The sequence below is a fragment of the Neodiprion lecontei genome, chromosome 1, assembly GCF_021901455.1.
Source record: "Neodiprion lecontei isolate iyNeoLeco1 chromosome 1, iyNeoLeco1.1, whole genome shotgun sequence".
NCBI classification, from domain to species: Eukaryota; Metazoa; Arthropoda; class Insecta; order Hymenoptera; family Diprionidae; genus Neodiprion; species Neodiprion lecontei.
The window spans coordinates 9,886,293-9,901,725 of NC_060260.1; the positions used below are offsets into that span (position 1 = coordinate 9,886,293).

A 15,433-nucleotide genomic window follows, 5' to 3' on the forward strand; every position below is an offset into this window, starting at 1 on the left:
AATTTCGACGAAGAGCCGACGGATTGTTACTGAAGAAGAATATGGTGACTCGATACTAGGATCTCCTCATTACGAGACACCGAGGCTGCGTAATTGAGAAAAAGATTCATTCCACCTGATCCCAATTTTTATTGTTGTTCTGCAATGTGACAGGTGTTAGAACGAGGAGAAGTTAAGCCTGGCGTAATGATTCAATGAAATAACGGGCCAGGGATGGTACACATTGAACATTACCATGAAGAAGAGCATCAACAGCAAACGAGGATTTTTCAGTGTATAATAGAATTGCCAATCACGATGTCTTATAATGGCATGGGCTGGTTCATATTACATACGTCATCGAGCACGGCTACGCAGGTACGTACCGAGACTTCAATTATATTTAAGATGCACCTGCAAGAGAGAATATTGCTCGCCTCGTATAGTCGGCGAACAGCCATCAAAGACTAGCCTTGCCCAGTGCAGGCGTGAGTGAACGACCAGAAGAGAGCGAAGAGAGTCGAGTAGATATGCAAATGCGCGAATATGGCTTGCAATCGCTGGCGCGGACTCGGTCTGAGTCACTTCGAGGGGCTCGGCCCACACGACTGACCACCGCCGGACAAAAACGACCATCCTATCTTCTTACAAACTAAATCGGTGCCCAGAGTCATGGTTTTTCAGCGTCCCGTAATCTCTTTCGAAACGAGCTTTTTTCACGAACCGGTTGGTGCACCGGATGGCCTAGTATTATGGAAAGGAACCGTCATGATCTCGGTTCTCGATGATGGATCAGTGATGTACTCACCGAAGCGACGACGGTGACGAGGTAACGCTGGGTCTTCTCGTAGTCGAGTGTCCGGTTGACGGTGACTTGTCCCTGATGAGGTAAGTTGATGCTGAAATAACCGTACCCGTCGGCAGTGGTGATTCGGTCCCGGCCAACTCCGTTACTGTTTCCAATACCCGTCCCGTCGCCAGGGGCTATCGAATACTCGACGAGTCCGTTGACACCAGCATCTGCGTCTTGTGCCATGATGTTCTTGAAGATCGTCGAGCCAACAGGGGTCAGCTGAGAATCAGAAGAAGCAATCACTGATGATTGAATTCAGCAATTGCACTGTGCACGCGACCTGCTACTGGCAAGCGAGTTTTCACCTAGTATACTACGCATTGTAGTAATAGACTCATGGTCTGCTCGTGAAAAATGTTCTCTGATAATCGCCCTCTGCATTTGTAACTGTATTTTGAAATGGGTGATTTTTTCTCCGAGGTTGAGTGGCGCGTGAGATTTGGTATCCTTATGTCTCGAAGGTGATATTCAGATTTGTTTGCAGAGAAAAAACGGCAATGAGTGACGTGATTAATTGTACTAGATGTGGTTAACAAATAAAATTGAATTACTCAATGCTGGGCTCAAACAAAATTTCTCATCATTGTGCTACGAGTGGGATAGTAAAAATTGAGCACTATCTATCCGTAGATTGTAAAAACAGAGATGCAATCCACTAATTAGTCAAAAAACATTAAGCACACTGCAGTTTCAGACAAACTGATTCACACCGTGCCAACTGTCAGGCAATTTCCAACCACGCAATACTGTACTTTTACTCGTTCACAAGCACGAAAGAATGGGGTGAACTAATCGATGAGTGGAGTCTGACTCATGGTTCGAATTGGCTTCTAATAACCTGCGCGATGCGCTAATCTGATAGTGAGTCAACGTGTAAGACGATACTTTCGATTCCAATACAACCCCAAGTATATAGAATTAAATTGAATCCGATAGATCCGGAGGAAGTCAACTGCCCACGTTACACGTTTCTCTCTGACTGCATGCATGCTTATCGCGATTTATTCTCTATCACGAAAACTCTAGCGCATTTTATCACGCGGGAAAAACATCGGAGAAATTCTTCACAGACGCCCAACTATACGTATAATGCACCTCATTGGGAAGTGCCTGCACGTCGTGGGCGACTGACTAATAGGGCCATTCGGGTGTATTCAACTATCAACAGAGGGCCGTGGATACGTCTCGTTATTACTCTTTAAATCAGTCGCAATGAAAACAACGCGCGCGGAAGCATTGATTCCCTTCTTTCAATGCTAGAGACGTTTTTAGAAGCTGTGATTGAACGTTTTCGGCGCGTTTGATATCCGCGGGAAAAAAGTGGGTATAAAGGTATTCATTATGGGTCAACTTACCTCGGGCACTGTAGTCTCGTATGGCGTATTGATGAACTTTGGCGCATTGTCATTGATGTCAGACACTCTGACGATTATGGGAATGGTTCGTTTCTTGTTTGTTGACTTTACCGTACATGTTAGCTGGCGGAAGAAAACAAAACATAAGAACAGAAACACAAAATTAATCACGTGTCAGTTGTACACTTGTGTTCGGTATAACATTTTTCTTCTGACGCTCGAAAGGGCAATCAGGGTATACAGGCTGGTAAGCCGACTAACGATGCTAAATAATTTGAAGAAGGAACGCTTGTCTAAAACTTAATTCCTCTGTGAAACAACGTTTACGTTGCTTAAGTTTGAATTGAAGCTGTGTAGATGAAGGAACGCCTGGATAAGTTGGAAATTTTTAATAGCGTGGTAAGGAAAATTCGAAATCATTCAATTAGGATTTCCTCAATTATAAAATACAGAAGATTTCCGACTCTTTTTGCCAGAGGTGGCGTTGTGCAGTGCTCACCTGAAAAACGACGTGCGAAAGATTCTCCGCATCTCTGTCGAGGGGTTCCAAAAGTTTCAGCCTTTTACCAACCAGAGTAAAGATTGGCTGCCTGCCAGGGAATATCAGCTCCAGCGTGGTCTCGGTGGAAGGGTCGCCGGAAACCGGAAGTTCCGCCGGAACTGTCTCTTGGTCGAGACCTGGAACGATTTTTACCTCGGTGATTACTTTTTATTGTTAAAATAATATCCCAAGTAATACTACCCTGAATTGAATGTGACTAGTTTTTTGCGCTATTTCCCAACCTAGTTTAAATAATGCAAGCCCATCTTTGAGCCCCCATCTAAATTTCAATCTTTCGATTCGTTCCTTCCTATCTTCCACGACCTAGTTGTACCTTTGCCAAAACGTTGTCACACAAATAATGATTGCTACTTGTTCATGGTGCAGTAGGAACTGATAAGAACTGGAGATATTTTGTTCGGAATAGATATTATTGAACGACCACCACATTTTCAGGGACTTCTTCGTTTTTACTTTGGAAAACACCAATGATAATAATCCATGATTATATTTATTCCGCTTGATTAATAGCCAGTCGACGATACCGAATGCACGTCGTTACACATCGTCCTGTGCATCGTTCTGTGTCGATCAATGCCGGTTATGAATTATTAGTACATCGAGAGAATTTCTGTTGATTGGTGAAATTCTCAGGATAAATACAAAGCTTAGAATTTTTGTAATTTAATATAAACGTATCGGAAATTGTTGAACGAAGTGATTTTTCAAACGAGAAGTGATCGTTTGCTATGCTTTGCTTACAATCCTGCCCATCAAATATAAATAAAACTTTAAACTCATGAGTTATAAATCACGATCTTCTCTACAATAGTCGAATGCAACCGAAAGCTCGTCATCAATTATTAACTATACATAGATGTCAATATCGTCCGCTTCCGTAAACATGATTGCTCACATTCATATTTGTTTGGTTAAGTGATCCTGATGATGAGACGTTTTCATTTGGGCACACATTCACCTCAAATCTTTGACGTAAGACTCAACGTCAGTTTAACAGGCACTAGGTGCGTTCTGTTCCCTGATTGAAAGTATCTCAATTACCGTGTGTCACTGACTGCAGGAGAAATTTCAGCTAGTCATTACCTAATCACCACCTACGCCTGCGCTCATAACATGGACTTCAGCTCTCACCCTCTTTTCTAGTTTTGGACGGTTTTTCTGTCTTTGGGCGATTTATTGGTTAATCAATTTTGAACGCTGCCCAATTAACTCTGCTAGTCTCAAAGTAGCGTGCACCATTCAACCTGCAGCCTATTGTACCGAACCATGTGCCAAAAAGGTAAGAAGTTCGGGACTTTCACATCAGAGTATGATTACTTTCGTAGAAAAGTTCACTCATAGACTTTACTTGTCTTTTGAATTACTGGTTCAATTGTTGAAGCGTCAGGTTACATTACACTGTCTATTTTTCTTTTGGAGACTGCGAATAAGTATGAAAAATTAAAAAGTTAAACTATTCAGATTATAAATGACGTGTAGAAATTATTATATTTAACAAATTGAACTTGTACTGATCAAGGAAGTTTAGAGGTGTCGACCAAAGCAGCAACACATACTTGATTTCTTCATCTTCGCTTACCGAGCAAGCTACTCTCATACTAGTTTAGTAATGCAGGCGGTAGTTAAATTATAAATCTTTTGTACCTGGTGATTTACGCTTGAATTTTTCATAGTACCCTTACAGTTATAGCCCTTTTTTGATCGCATACGTTGATGAGGAATATACAGCCGCACGTTTACTACACCTCATTGGTCGTTGGAGTAAGCAACCGTTTTTTAGATACGTGTGGCTAACGTGTTATAGTAAAGCATAAAGTATAAAGTAATTACTAATGGCCAACAGCCGACGTAGACCAGTTGGTAAACCATTCCAACCCTAACGATAAACGCGTAGGTGATCAGACTGCCAACGCACCGCGTCATCTCCTATGACTGTCAGTTATGAGTATCAAGTTAAAGAATTTGTTGAAGTTGATAGATCGAAAGATGTAAACAGATTGATACCTGATCGTGATAGATATGAGTGACTCACCATTTCCTCTGCTCTCCTCGATGTCAAGGATGATATTCGACTGGCCTGTCTCGACCTCGCATAAGCCTGAAAAAGAAAGTATAGAGTCATTTTGGTATACCAACGTATCGAATAGTTTACTAAAATGTGCTAGGTTAGTTATTTTCAAACTAATATCAGAGTATTGAAGTTTATAAACCATAATTTACTGGTCGTTACATGACCCAGCTAGGTCAATTGCGCTATTTTCTTTCCCCATTCTGCAGCTCGTTACAGAGTACGCCAGTTGAGCAGAAATCTAGAACACTCGATTGTTGTCGGACGACCATTTTTCTGTACAAAACTTTGATCATTCGGTACTTTTTTTACCGCCCCATCGCCATTGGAACATCGATTACAGATTTGTTTTACTATCCTGTACTAGTCTTATACCGACAATGTTCTCTCGATTTTTCAAGATTTCACGACCATTGCTTAGAATTTGTGGAGCGTAATTGGAGGTTATTTGCTACGGCAATAAAAATGTGTGTTGGACGAAGCAGATCGATGTTCTTCTAAAAAGTAAGCATCATACTGGAATCAGTATTAATGCCCTAATCGGATCCAAAGTTCATGTCGGGATATGCACACGTTGTAACTTCATTGCGAATCTCGATACGAGATGGGGAGCTGTCAGTGGGTATTGGAATGCAAATGTCATCGCATAGAGCTAGGTGGAGAAAGGCGCATCCTTGCCATATTCTGTTAGCGGGCAGTAACTACGATAACCTTTGTCAAGAGGTAAACGCTTCGCATTACCGCACCTTCACTCACGCGATTATATTCATACGGTGTATTTTTGTTCAGGCTTACCCATCTATTGTTGCAAGTGTCAAGCATATCAATGCAAATTAAGCTATTCATAATCACCGCCTATTCCTGCTTTGTTTTGAAACTATTGCACAATTTTGATTAAGCCTTTCTGCGTATCCCTTCCTAAAAAAAAGATATTGGTAACAGGATTAATCGAATTGTCGAAGTTTCGTAGTTATTTTCACCGTACTTCTTAGCTGCGAGATCGTTTGTGAACTGGGCTCGCGCTTTCGATCAATTTTAATAGACTTTAAACTTGTATACCGGATGATACTTCAACTACGAATCGATCGAAAAAACGAGTCGTCCCGTTGTGGCTTTATCAGGTCTAAGAAGAGAAGATTTTTCATGTTGAGGCTTCTAAAATTGAATAGCAAAAAGTCAAACTTCGTTTAACTTCGTTCATAAGTGATTACAAAGCACTGTTTGTTTTTTTTTATCACTATATCTTTGTTTTTGAATTGGCTTCTCAATACCACAACAATAATTCCCGAGATCGGAGATCAAATGCTTATGTTCAGTTTTACCGAACAATCTGACATCGCGAAAAATTGAAATGTTACCAGAAATTCTGATCATCAACGAAGGTTCCAAATGGGGTGTTGAATGTTACATTTCTCAATATCAAGCATGATCGAAAAATTTCTAAACATAACATTGGAATAGTAGGTGTTCTATGCGTTCATTTCATTGTCAAGTAAAATTTAAACCTTATTATTCAAAAACTCGTCACTCCAGTTATGACATTAAAACAATTGCTTCAAGTTTCGAAGCAAGAAAAATCCTTGTTCATTCTCTGAATTATTTGCCAGATCCGTAAGACAACCAGTTCCTTCTTCATTTTCCTTTATGCATGTTTATACTGCTAATCTCCGAACAAAGTACGTAAAAATACAAGCAGCATCAGGAGGCTATCGTCAGTAACGTTCACGTAACAAAATCTCGGGGAGAAAATTATTATTGAGCAGTTTCAGAATGACTCTCAAGAAGACTTGCTTTTGAAACTGTGAGTATGTTTTATTTACAATGGTTTATTAAATTTCAGAAAACCCCGAAGGTGCAAAGTAACGATTTTTCTTGAACCTGCATCGTTACATTAACGTTATAATCTAACTTCATCTTCATTCAACATCGGAGAAAACAAATCCGTTTGCAATATCAGATGTTCTTCATCGAAGAACCACATTCTGCTGGTATAAGGTACTCGTGAGCAGTAAAAACTACAATTAATCTATGATATTTATGCCGTCACGGTTCTATGCTGTAGTTTTCACGCTAACCGACGTGCTCGATAAAGGGTTTATTCGTTCCCATCTCATATGTGGCCGGTCTACTGCAATGGTCGTGGTGTTAGAGAACTGGATTTTTTACCTCGCGACTTCTTCCCACGGAAATTGTGGCATCTTGCATAACAGAGCTACCTGCTAGAGCGGCAGTTGACGGGAAAGAAAAGCTCAACGAGGAACACTAGAATAGCTGGAAATACTTGTTGGATTTACGGTTCACCTGCAAGCACGTCGAAGTAAGACCTGCAGAGACGTTGCAGGTAGCCGGTAGCATAAGGTACAAAGTAACCGACTCGCAATCTGCGTTGCGATGACATCTGTCGATAAGAATCTAGCTCACGTGAAACGATCGGTGTAGTAGCTCAGACTTATAAAATGTGGTCCTACGCTGCTAAATAAAATCTCTGACGTATTGTTTGATCTACGAGAATTGCTGGATTCAACATTACAGGTATGCTGAACTGTGGTTGTAGATTTTAAGGGAAACGTCATACTAAATTTGAACTCATCAAAAATAGCTGTTAAGGTATCAACGGACTGGTAATGTATTCAAGTTTTTATAACCATAAGCACCGTGTTTCGAAATGTTCCTTCTCTCATCAAGTGCCAAGTTTATTTCAATTCAAATTGAACATTTTGCAGGTTACGACTATCAGGAACGCTGTCAATGACCATAATTTGCTCTTAATCTGGTGGCATATATCACGATATGCCCATCGCGTGAAAGGATTCATGTTGGAATGGATGTGCATGTTAGCATCACGTATGTATAAAGTGCAAAACTCACCAGCCTTGGAAATTACACCCGGTGGCAATTGAACTGCGACCAGGAACCCACACAACCACCAGATCATTGCCCGAGCCTGAAACAAGAGATAAATCATTACATGTTGGACGTAGTGAATGTCTAAGCTAAAGCTCAGGGTCGTGTAGCTGTGCGTACGTTTATGCACATATCTGGCATCCATACACATATATTTCCATAACTCGTTTGCACACAATACACCCGTTTCCTTGCAAAACCTGACCAAATTTATGTTAAATTTTTACGCTAACGCATATAACTTGGCTAGGAAAATAGTGACGGGAACCTGAGAGTAAACCTGGACGATGATTTATGTACCAATTATTTGTTGCACCTGTAATAAAATTTTATGACGAGAAAATTCAGTATCGTAATTTCATGATCGAAGAATGATAGATGACGCTGTGTTTTCTGATACTAATTATAACAGGTACTTCACGAGATCAATTAACCCGTGATTACGAAACGTGTTAAATCGGTAGTTAGTTAAGGCTGACTAAATGCGTATCATATTATAGGTATGTAGATCAAATTATTCTGCAGCTGTTTAATATTTGTTATACAACTAATCCCGAGTCCCGAGACACGTGATCGTCGATTGTACGTAACACACAGGTAAAAAAGAACGACCAAGAAAAAGACCAAAAGACGAAATGCACGAGCCAGCTTATCAAGTTGAAAAACCTGTAGTGTCACCTGTTGCAAACATTTGAAAGTGAATGTCTTTATGCCTCTGCAGTTACTCAGGCATTCAGTGGGTTGACAAGTTTCGAGTAGATACAGTGAAATGCGAGAATTATGTAACCAGACGTTAAAATTTTAAGCCAGATTATCCGAGGATGCAGTTGCTTGACAGAAGAAATCATCGATACTCATATGCATCCACGTAGATCATTAGCACTTGTTGTTTCCTACGAAATAAGTATTGTTCGAAAATTACTTGACTGAATTCAAAAGCTTCTAAGTGTAAACAGCACAAAGATCGAAGTAATTTAAACGGGCTCCAATAACATAGAATAGGATGATCTCGTAAGTGAAGTAGGACCCGGATTTTGATAGACTACCACTGAATGAACTACGTTCTTATCTTGTCCGCCATGATAATGGTGAATTTTCATGGAAAAAATAGAACGACAGAAGCTCGGAGGAGTTATTGATTGGAAAGTGAAGAGCACGCAAGTTCATATACCATTGATCCTCTCTACCTACGACGGAAATAGATTCTGTAGTATAGTTGATGTTATTACATGTACAGCGATTTGAAATTCTATGAGTAAGAATAAGAGGAGGCGGCAGCATTCCTATCACCCAATAAGTAGATACTACCATAATTGCCCGTTCGCTTTGCTTGAGCGTAATAACTAATATAGGCTGAAGGGGTGCAGCAGTCATTGGCAGAATGCGATCTACAATATTCAGCGAAGTAACAACGATTACTTACAATGGCCATTATTTCAAAACCGTACATAACTTGCGGGAACTAGAAAACCAAGCTGCGTGTCCGCTGCTAACTGGGAAATTAAAATTTTAACCACTATTGAAGGAACGAGTAGCTCTTTGGTAGGGTTGGAATCCGCATCGAATTTTATGCGTTGGTGATTATTCAATTAACCATTTGTGGATAGCTTGGGTACTTATTTGATGCTTGTATAGCTGATGATCGATTTTATATTTTTGCCGCAAAAATATATGGGTGCTGCAGAATTAGAGGAAGAGCTCGTATGGTCAGCATCAATATACATTAGAAATCAATTTTTTTTTGTCCATAAAACAGTATATTTCAAACGTGACGGCGCATCCATAAACATCTGGCCAAACGTCCATAATTAATGAACACTATTAACTTTTTGAACAGTTAATATTCATTTGCTGGGGTGATTTGTGAGAATCCAAATTTTTATCATTGAGGAATAACAGAAAAAATCCTCTTCGAATTACGTATATATGTATGGTGTTTTGACCCACCAGCTACCAGCTACAAATGTCACAATGGACAACGAATTCAGCCGCTATTAAACAAAAAGAAAGAAAGCAGAAAACAATCTGTAGTTTGCGAATCAGCAACATCAGCCTCCGATGGCGTTACCTGCATGCTAATGTCGCTGATAAAGCTCCATGGTACAATTTACAGCAAACTAACGTAATAAGCCAGGATGGTATAGTCAAGAGATTCGAGTGTGGGATGTGCAGGCCGAGTCCGATCTCCTGGATCTCGTTTAGCGTTACTAAGAGTGAAGTTGAAAACAATGTTATCTTATCGGAGGTCCTGTAAATCTCTCAGCAAGAAGAGCCGAAAGCCATCTGGTTCTCATCACCATACAATGGATCCTCACTCTTTTGCAACCGCGGCAGCTGCCACTGAAAGTTCGGACGTTTACTTCTGTGCTTTTCGCGCATTGGTTCCCAGAAACGATCATGGCGCCAGAAAAATCCGCTTTTCAGTGGTCTTTTCGTCACGTGGTACTCGGCCCGAGATAAAAAGCTACACACAATTTGTATGGCTGTATACCGTGTCACGTAAAGACTGAAAGTACTCTCCATCTCATCCACTTTCCGCAGGCTTCGTTTCAATGAAGGGGTTGAATATGTTCCCGAAATCTAGCGCGTCCGAATCAATAATATTTGTACATTTTTTACATGTTACAAAATATTCAAACAGCTCTTGAAACTATCAAAAATTCTTCAGAATATGTCTGAATTTTCTTATAACATGCTTTCGTGAAATCATTTAAAATCTAAAAATTTTCTGATACCAATAAAAATGTTCTAAAATTTTTTATATTGTCTTGTAAGTTGGGAAAAAATAAACATTTTGTTTTCTTTTTGAGGTACTTTGGAATTATATCTGCGACTTGTTCAGCCGTTTAAACTTGGTCACGTGAAATATTGCAAATTGATTTGCTCGAAATCCTGTGAAATCTTCAAGGGTCATTGAAGATTTTTCAAGACGATGCAATGAAAATGATCTACAAACTTTAGACATTGCGCTATTCCCTAAAGTTTTTCGAAATCATATTGAAACTTCAAATTTTTTCAAAGTCAAAATTGGAATCACGGAACCAAGCCATATTTGAACATTAAGTGTACGATACATACAAATAGAACTGATCAAAATCGATGATCTAACTCTGTTAAACCTCTCAAATTCGTTAAAAATCAGTGTACAAACGTGAACTGATCTATAGTTAGCCCGTCGAGTGAGACCAAATCTCATCACCGACCACTACCGCAGATACCATCGGTGCCTATTGGGACTGCACGTCCCGTTATGCAATTCGAGCGAGAGGCTTCGGTGGAGTAGAGGAAATGCAACAGAAACGGGACTGCAGTTGGTAATTAACTGGTGCAGATGCTTTCTCCACTGGCGCAGCAAGTGTTGACTTGACGAGCACGCGCGTGGCCTCGACACCTTAATGAAAAGCATTCAGCTATGCACCGGCAACTTTAAAGTGACTGTGGCTCTGATTACCCGCATCGGCGGCCGAGGGTCAATTAGAAGCGGAATCGTACATGGGCAGACAGTTATAACTTTAATGGGGGAGTTAGATAGGCCAATAGGTGAGCACTGTTGCCTTCGAGTTGTAGATCGTACGCTGCTTTCTAATCAGCTCGTGCACCACCGTAATGAGGAACAGGCGCGTATTTGACTTTTATGGCACATGCAGATACTGCAATAACGATTACGTTTTTTCTGGATATCCTTCACACTCGTTACTGTAACAATGCTATTATACTCACACACGAGTAATTACCCCAAGTAGAACTGTGCAGAGGTCTCATATTTCTTGCGTCATACATCCGCAGTCGTAATTAACGTCAATGTTTTTCTGGTAGACGATGAAGCGTCCACTTTCGAATTATTGACATCGCATTGACGCGTATTTTTTTTTATCCTCTTTTTTTTCTTGAATATAATATCTGTTTTAGAGGTGTCAGTCTCAAATTAGCAGATAGTGTCGCTATAAAACGAAAAATTTTTACCCAACTACAAGGTGGTAATGAGAGTAAAAAAAATTGAGTTTCGTTACATGGATATACGATTCAATTTCAGTTGCATGAATTTGGATTGATCGTTTTTTTTTCGAAACAAAATACACAGGATAATTGAGACAGAAGGATGAAAAAGAAAAAGAAAATTATTTGTCGGGACTCGAGTATTGAAGAGCGACTCTTAGTGAGTCTTACTTGATGTATTGTAAATACATCATGTTAATTTATTTACATAGTTCTTTCATGCAATGAAATTTCAGCATTGTTAGATAGACTTTGGAACGGCGTGCTGGTGGGAGAAACGATTTAGGTACTTATTGCATAAAACAATACGAACCGTTCCATTTGCTTTTGTCATCTTCTGCACAAGGACAAATAAATTAACCGTCATATGGCAAGTAATAAGTAGCATGACAACATGATACAGTATCAACTACATCCTGGCAACATGTGGAACAAATGATTAGGTGGAATATTCATACCGCAACCTAATTCACTTTATCTCAATGAAATTTGAACCATTACACAAAATTTCTGATACTCCGATCTTCACTAGATGATGTATTAACTAAAATTAGTGACGTAAGCTTGATTCTACAGTAACAGCATATGTAGAAAATTTCAGCGAGCAGCCTCCTTATTTTCATCATAATAACGTTGCCGATACAATATAGGTATATTGCATGTAACGATCGCCTGCCATAATTCGTATCTAGTAGTTGATTAAGTGAGAGGGCCGTTTGAGTAAAAATGGCAATTTATCATCAGAATTAACAATTCATAATGATGAAGCAGAAACTGATAACCACTATTCAATTGTTGGATCGAACGTTTGATCTCAGTTACAAAGTCTTTTCTATAGGTAGATACAAGAATAAAAAACAAGAGGTTAAAAATATACCGTGCCGTTAGTCGGTAAACCGAGAGCTTAATTGAAAAAAGTGAAGATGAATGGAATGCGGTTTCAGCTCGAAATAATTCCCGCGATTGTTAACCGACAATGGCCCCTGAACAAAAACTCCGGAAGATGCAGTGACGTCATACGATTCGTTAATCCTTACCCGTTATTACGCTGCATCGTGCAATTAGCCAGGTATACGATTCGACTGTTTTCCCACCACCTGCCACAACTAGGACGCAATGAGAATCTAATTTGAATCTCGTAATTGGCAACAATGGCCCACTTTGCATCTCGGTATACTTTCAGTGGTCTGTTGTAAGAGAACGGTAAGATCGTTAAATGACGGGTGAAATAAGAAAAGACAATTCTAGCCTGAAACGTGCTCGCGTAGTGAACAGCTATCGCGTTTGAGAAAAAAAAAAGATGTTGCACAGTTTACCATCATCAATGGTACTCGTATCTATAGCGCGAAAATACAACTATGTATTATCCGTTCCTTGGTTGCCTGTCGAAAGAGACATTATAACAGCATAATTTATGAGATCTAGCGGACGACGCGACGGCGCAGATACAGGCAATGAAGGTTGAGCTCGAGCTCGAGGTTCCGACTGCAGTTATAGATACCTATATATTCACTAGACTGAGATAAGTTGGAGCTCGGGTCACGCGAGGTAGAAGAAAGTGACAGCTACCGCTGAAGGGTCGTCACCTCTGATCCATGATCTCGTGATCAGTTGACTTTGTTCGTTTTTGCTCGCTGTGATCTAGTCTTACCTATAAGCATGAAGCAGGTTACGTTGTGTTTGAAGTCTCCGATACCAACATTTAAGATGCTTTCGGAAGCTGTGATACACGAGTTGTAGGAACCCTTTTTAAAGACTTTGACGTTGACCAATGTCAAGTGCAAGTAAAAGTAAAACTAAGAACCTCTGACCGTGACTGGTTGGTTCTTGGAAAATTTGCGAGATCAACTGGAAATAGGTTCAAGCAAATCAGCGTCATTGGCAAGTGTTTTCTTTGCGTGTAATTTCATCTTTTTTTACTGGCCAAAGTGTCTTTCGTCATCAAAGCCAACCGTCATTGATGTGGCGATAATTGAACAATTCATCTCGTGGGGACAAATATCGAAGAACAGGTTAGCGGTTACACTAATATTGTTAGAAAAATTGACAACATGCTGTAATAGCTACTTATTACCTTATCACAAATTAAATTGTATAGCATAGAGCGCGAAGAGTGATGAGTGAACATGTTTAATATACTTCATTGCAATCCAAGGATTCTCCAATTGTTAGCTGATTGTTGTTCAGTTCATTTGGTTATTAAAAAAGGTATACGGGACTGAGAAACGTTCGGTTGGAAGAAAAGAAAAATACTGACAAGTCGATTTATAAACGTTAATTAATTTTAAACAATTTCTTGAACAGAGCCAGAATAAAGAAGGTGGGCTGAAATTGATAGTTTCTGTTCAAAAAAGTATTCAGTGGAACATAAATATCAGACTCTGACGTTCTCGATCAGAGTGAATAATTTTAATAGTCACGTAACCCATGCATGCAAATAATGGAGGTTTCACTTCGTCGGCTGATTGACGGGTAGCGATTGGCTATCACAGGTATGCAAGAATAACCCACTGAAGTCAACAAGGAGTCGATCTCGCTAATATAATCGCAGCATCGTGATCGGTGATGGGAAAAATGAGTTGCTTTTACCATCGTCTTTCCACGCTTTGAGGCGGTAGGGATCCAAAAACACGGTTAAAGTTGTTTTCAGATCATTAAATTGGCTCCTCTATTACGCTGTGAGAAAAGTCTCCGAGTAGGAAGCTAATTCATTATGACGTAATTTCGGTATTGATGCTCCAATCATAACACTTCACATATTGTATCTGTCATTTACATCAGATTCATCCGATTATATGTAATACCTTTTTTTTATTAGGCATAGTTATGGTTAACCGAAAAATGATTTTCTATGATATCCTTTCACCCGAATGATCTGCAAACTTAACATTAACGAACTTCTATAATCGTTGAAACAGTCAAATTTAATACAATAAGGGATCATCTCAATCAACAGACCAAAGGAAATCGCGAATTCGAAAAGAAATTGGGAAATTAGCAATACAATGCCAGGCCATCTTTAACACTTGATAATTCGCAATTAGCTAGCATGCACTGCGAAGCCACTCAAACTGCCGGATACTGTAATTCAGAATTGGCACAGCAAACAGTCTGCGGTAGTTTGGTCGGTTCCCAGCTCGGCCACAGTTCGTAGACACGGCATTCCCGCGACGTCGTAGGCCACAATGGTGAATTACTTCACTTTCTACATAATCTGCCTTATTAATCTTTAAAGTTGGCATATATCTCGGGGCGTGAGCCGCACGTTATCTGAGCCGGAAGCCGATTCAGTCCTTCGCCGAGCAAGCTACACGCCGCGGCGATACGTAGAACATGTCTAGATTATACTTGTACCTATTTCTCCCGAAGCTCTTAAGTTTTATGCACTCTAGACAATAATTGGTAATTAGCAACCGGAAAAGAGTTGTGCCTTGATTATCGCCAATCTCAGCAGACTTCGTTACCCTTTGCGTAGGAACTGTCCTGCAATGAACAACACGCGCGCATCGGTGCTTTTCCAGGGAAATTGTACGGAAACGAAAACGCAATTATTCTGGTTTTGCCAACTTCGATATTCACGTTTCGCTATACGTGCCAAATCGCGATGAAAGAAGAATCCCGAGCAGCCAAAACAGCTATTTGCTAAATTAGGGTATATTATAAACGAAGAAGGCAATTATGAAGTAGAAAATTGGCGTGGGAACTAGCGCGAACAC

At 40.0% G+C, this 15,433-nt stretch overlaps 1 protein-coding gene across 5 annotated transcripts in view; it reads right to left on the bottom strand.

The window, feature by feature from the left end:
* Positions 1 to 15,433, bottom strand: part of LOC107227616 (cadherin-99C) — a 113,612-nt gene that overhangs the window by 23,968 nt on the left and 74,211 nt on the right. For all 5 annotated transcript variants that reach the window (XM_046730000.1, XM_046730002.1, XM_046730001.1 and 2 more), the window contains 5 exons: positions 7,686 to 7,761; positions 4,782 to 4,847; positions 2,687 to 2,865; positions 2,188 to 2,310; positions 788 to 1,051 (listed from right to left, as the gene is read on the bottom strand). In XM_046730000.1, coding sequence (XP_046585956.1) covers positions 788 to 1,051; positions 2,188 to 2,310; positions 2,687 to 2,865; positions 4,782 to 4,847; positions 7,686 to 7,761 — 708 coding nt within the window. The remainder of the gene's footprint in view (positions 1 to 787; positions 1,052 to 2,187; positions 2,311 to 2,686; positions 2,866 to 4,781; positions 4,848 to 7,685; positions 7,762 to 15,433) is intronic.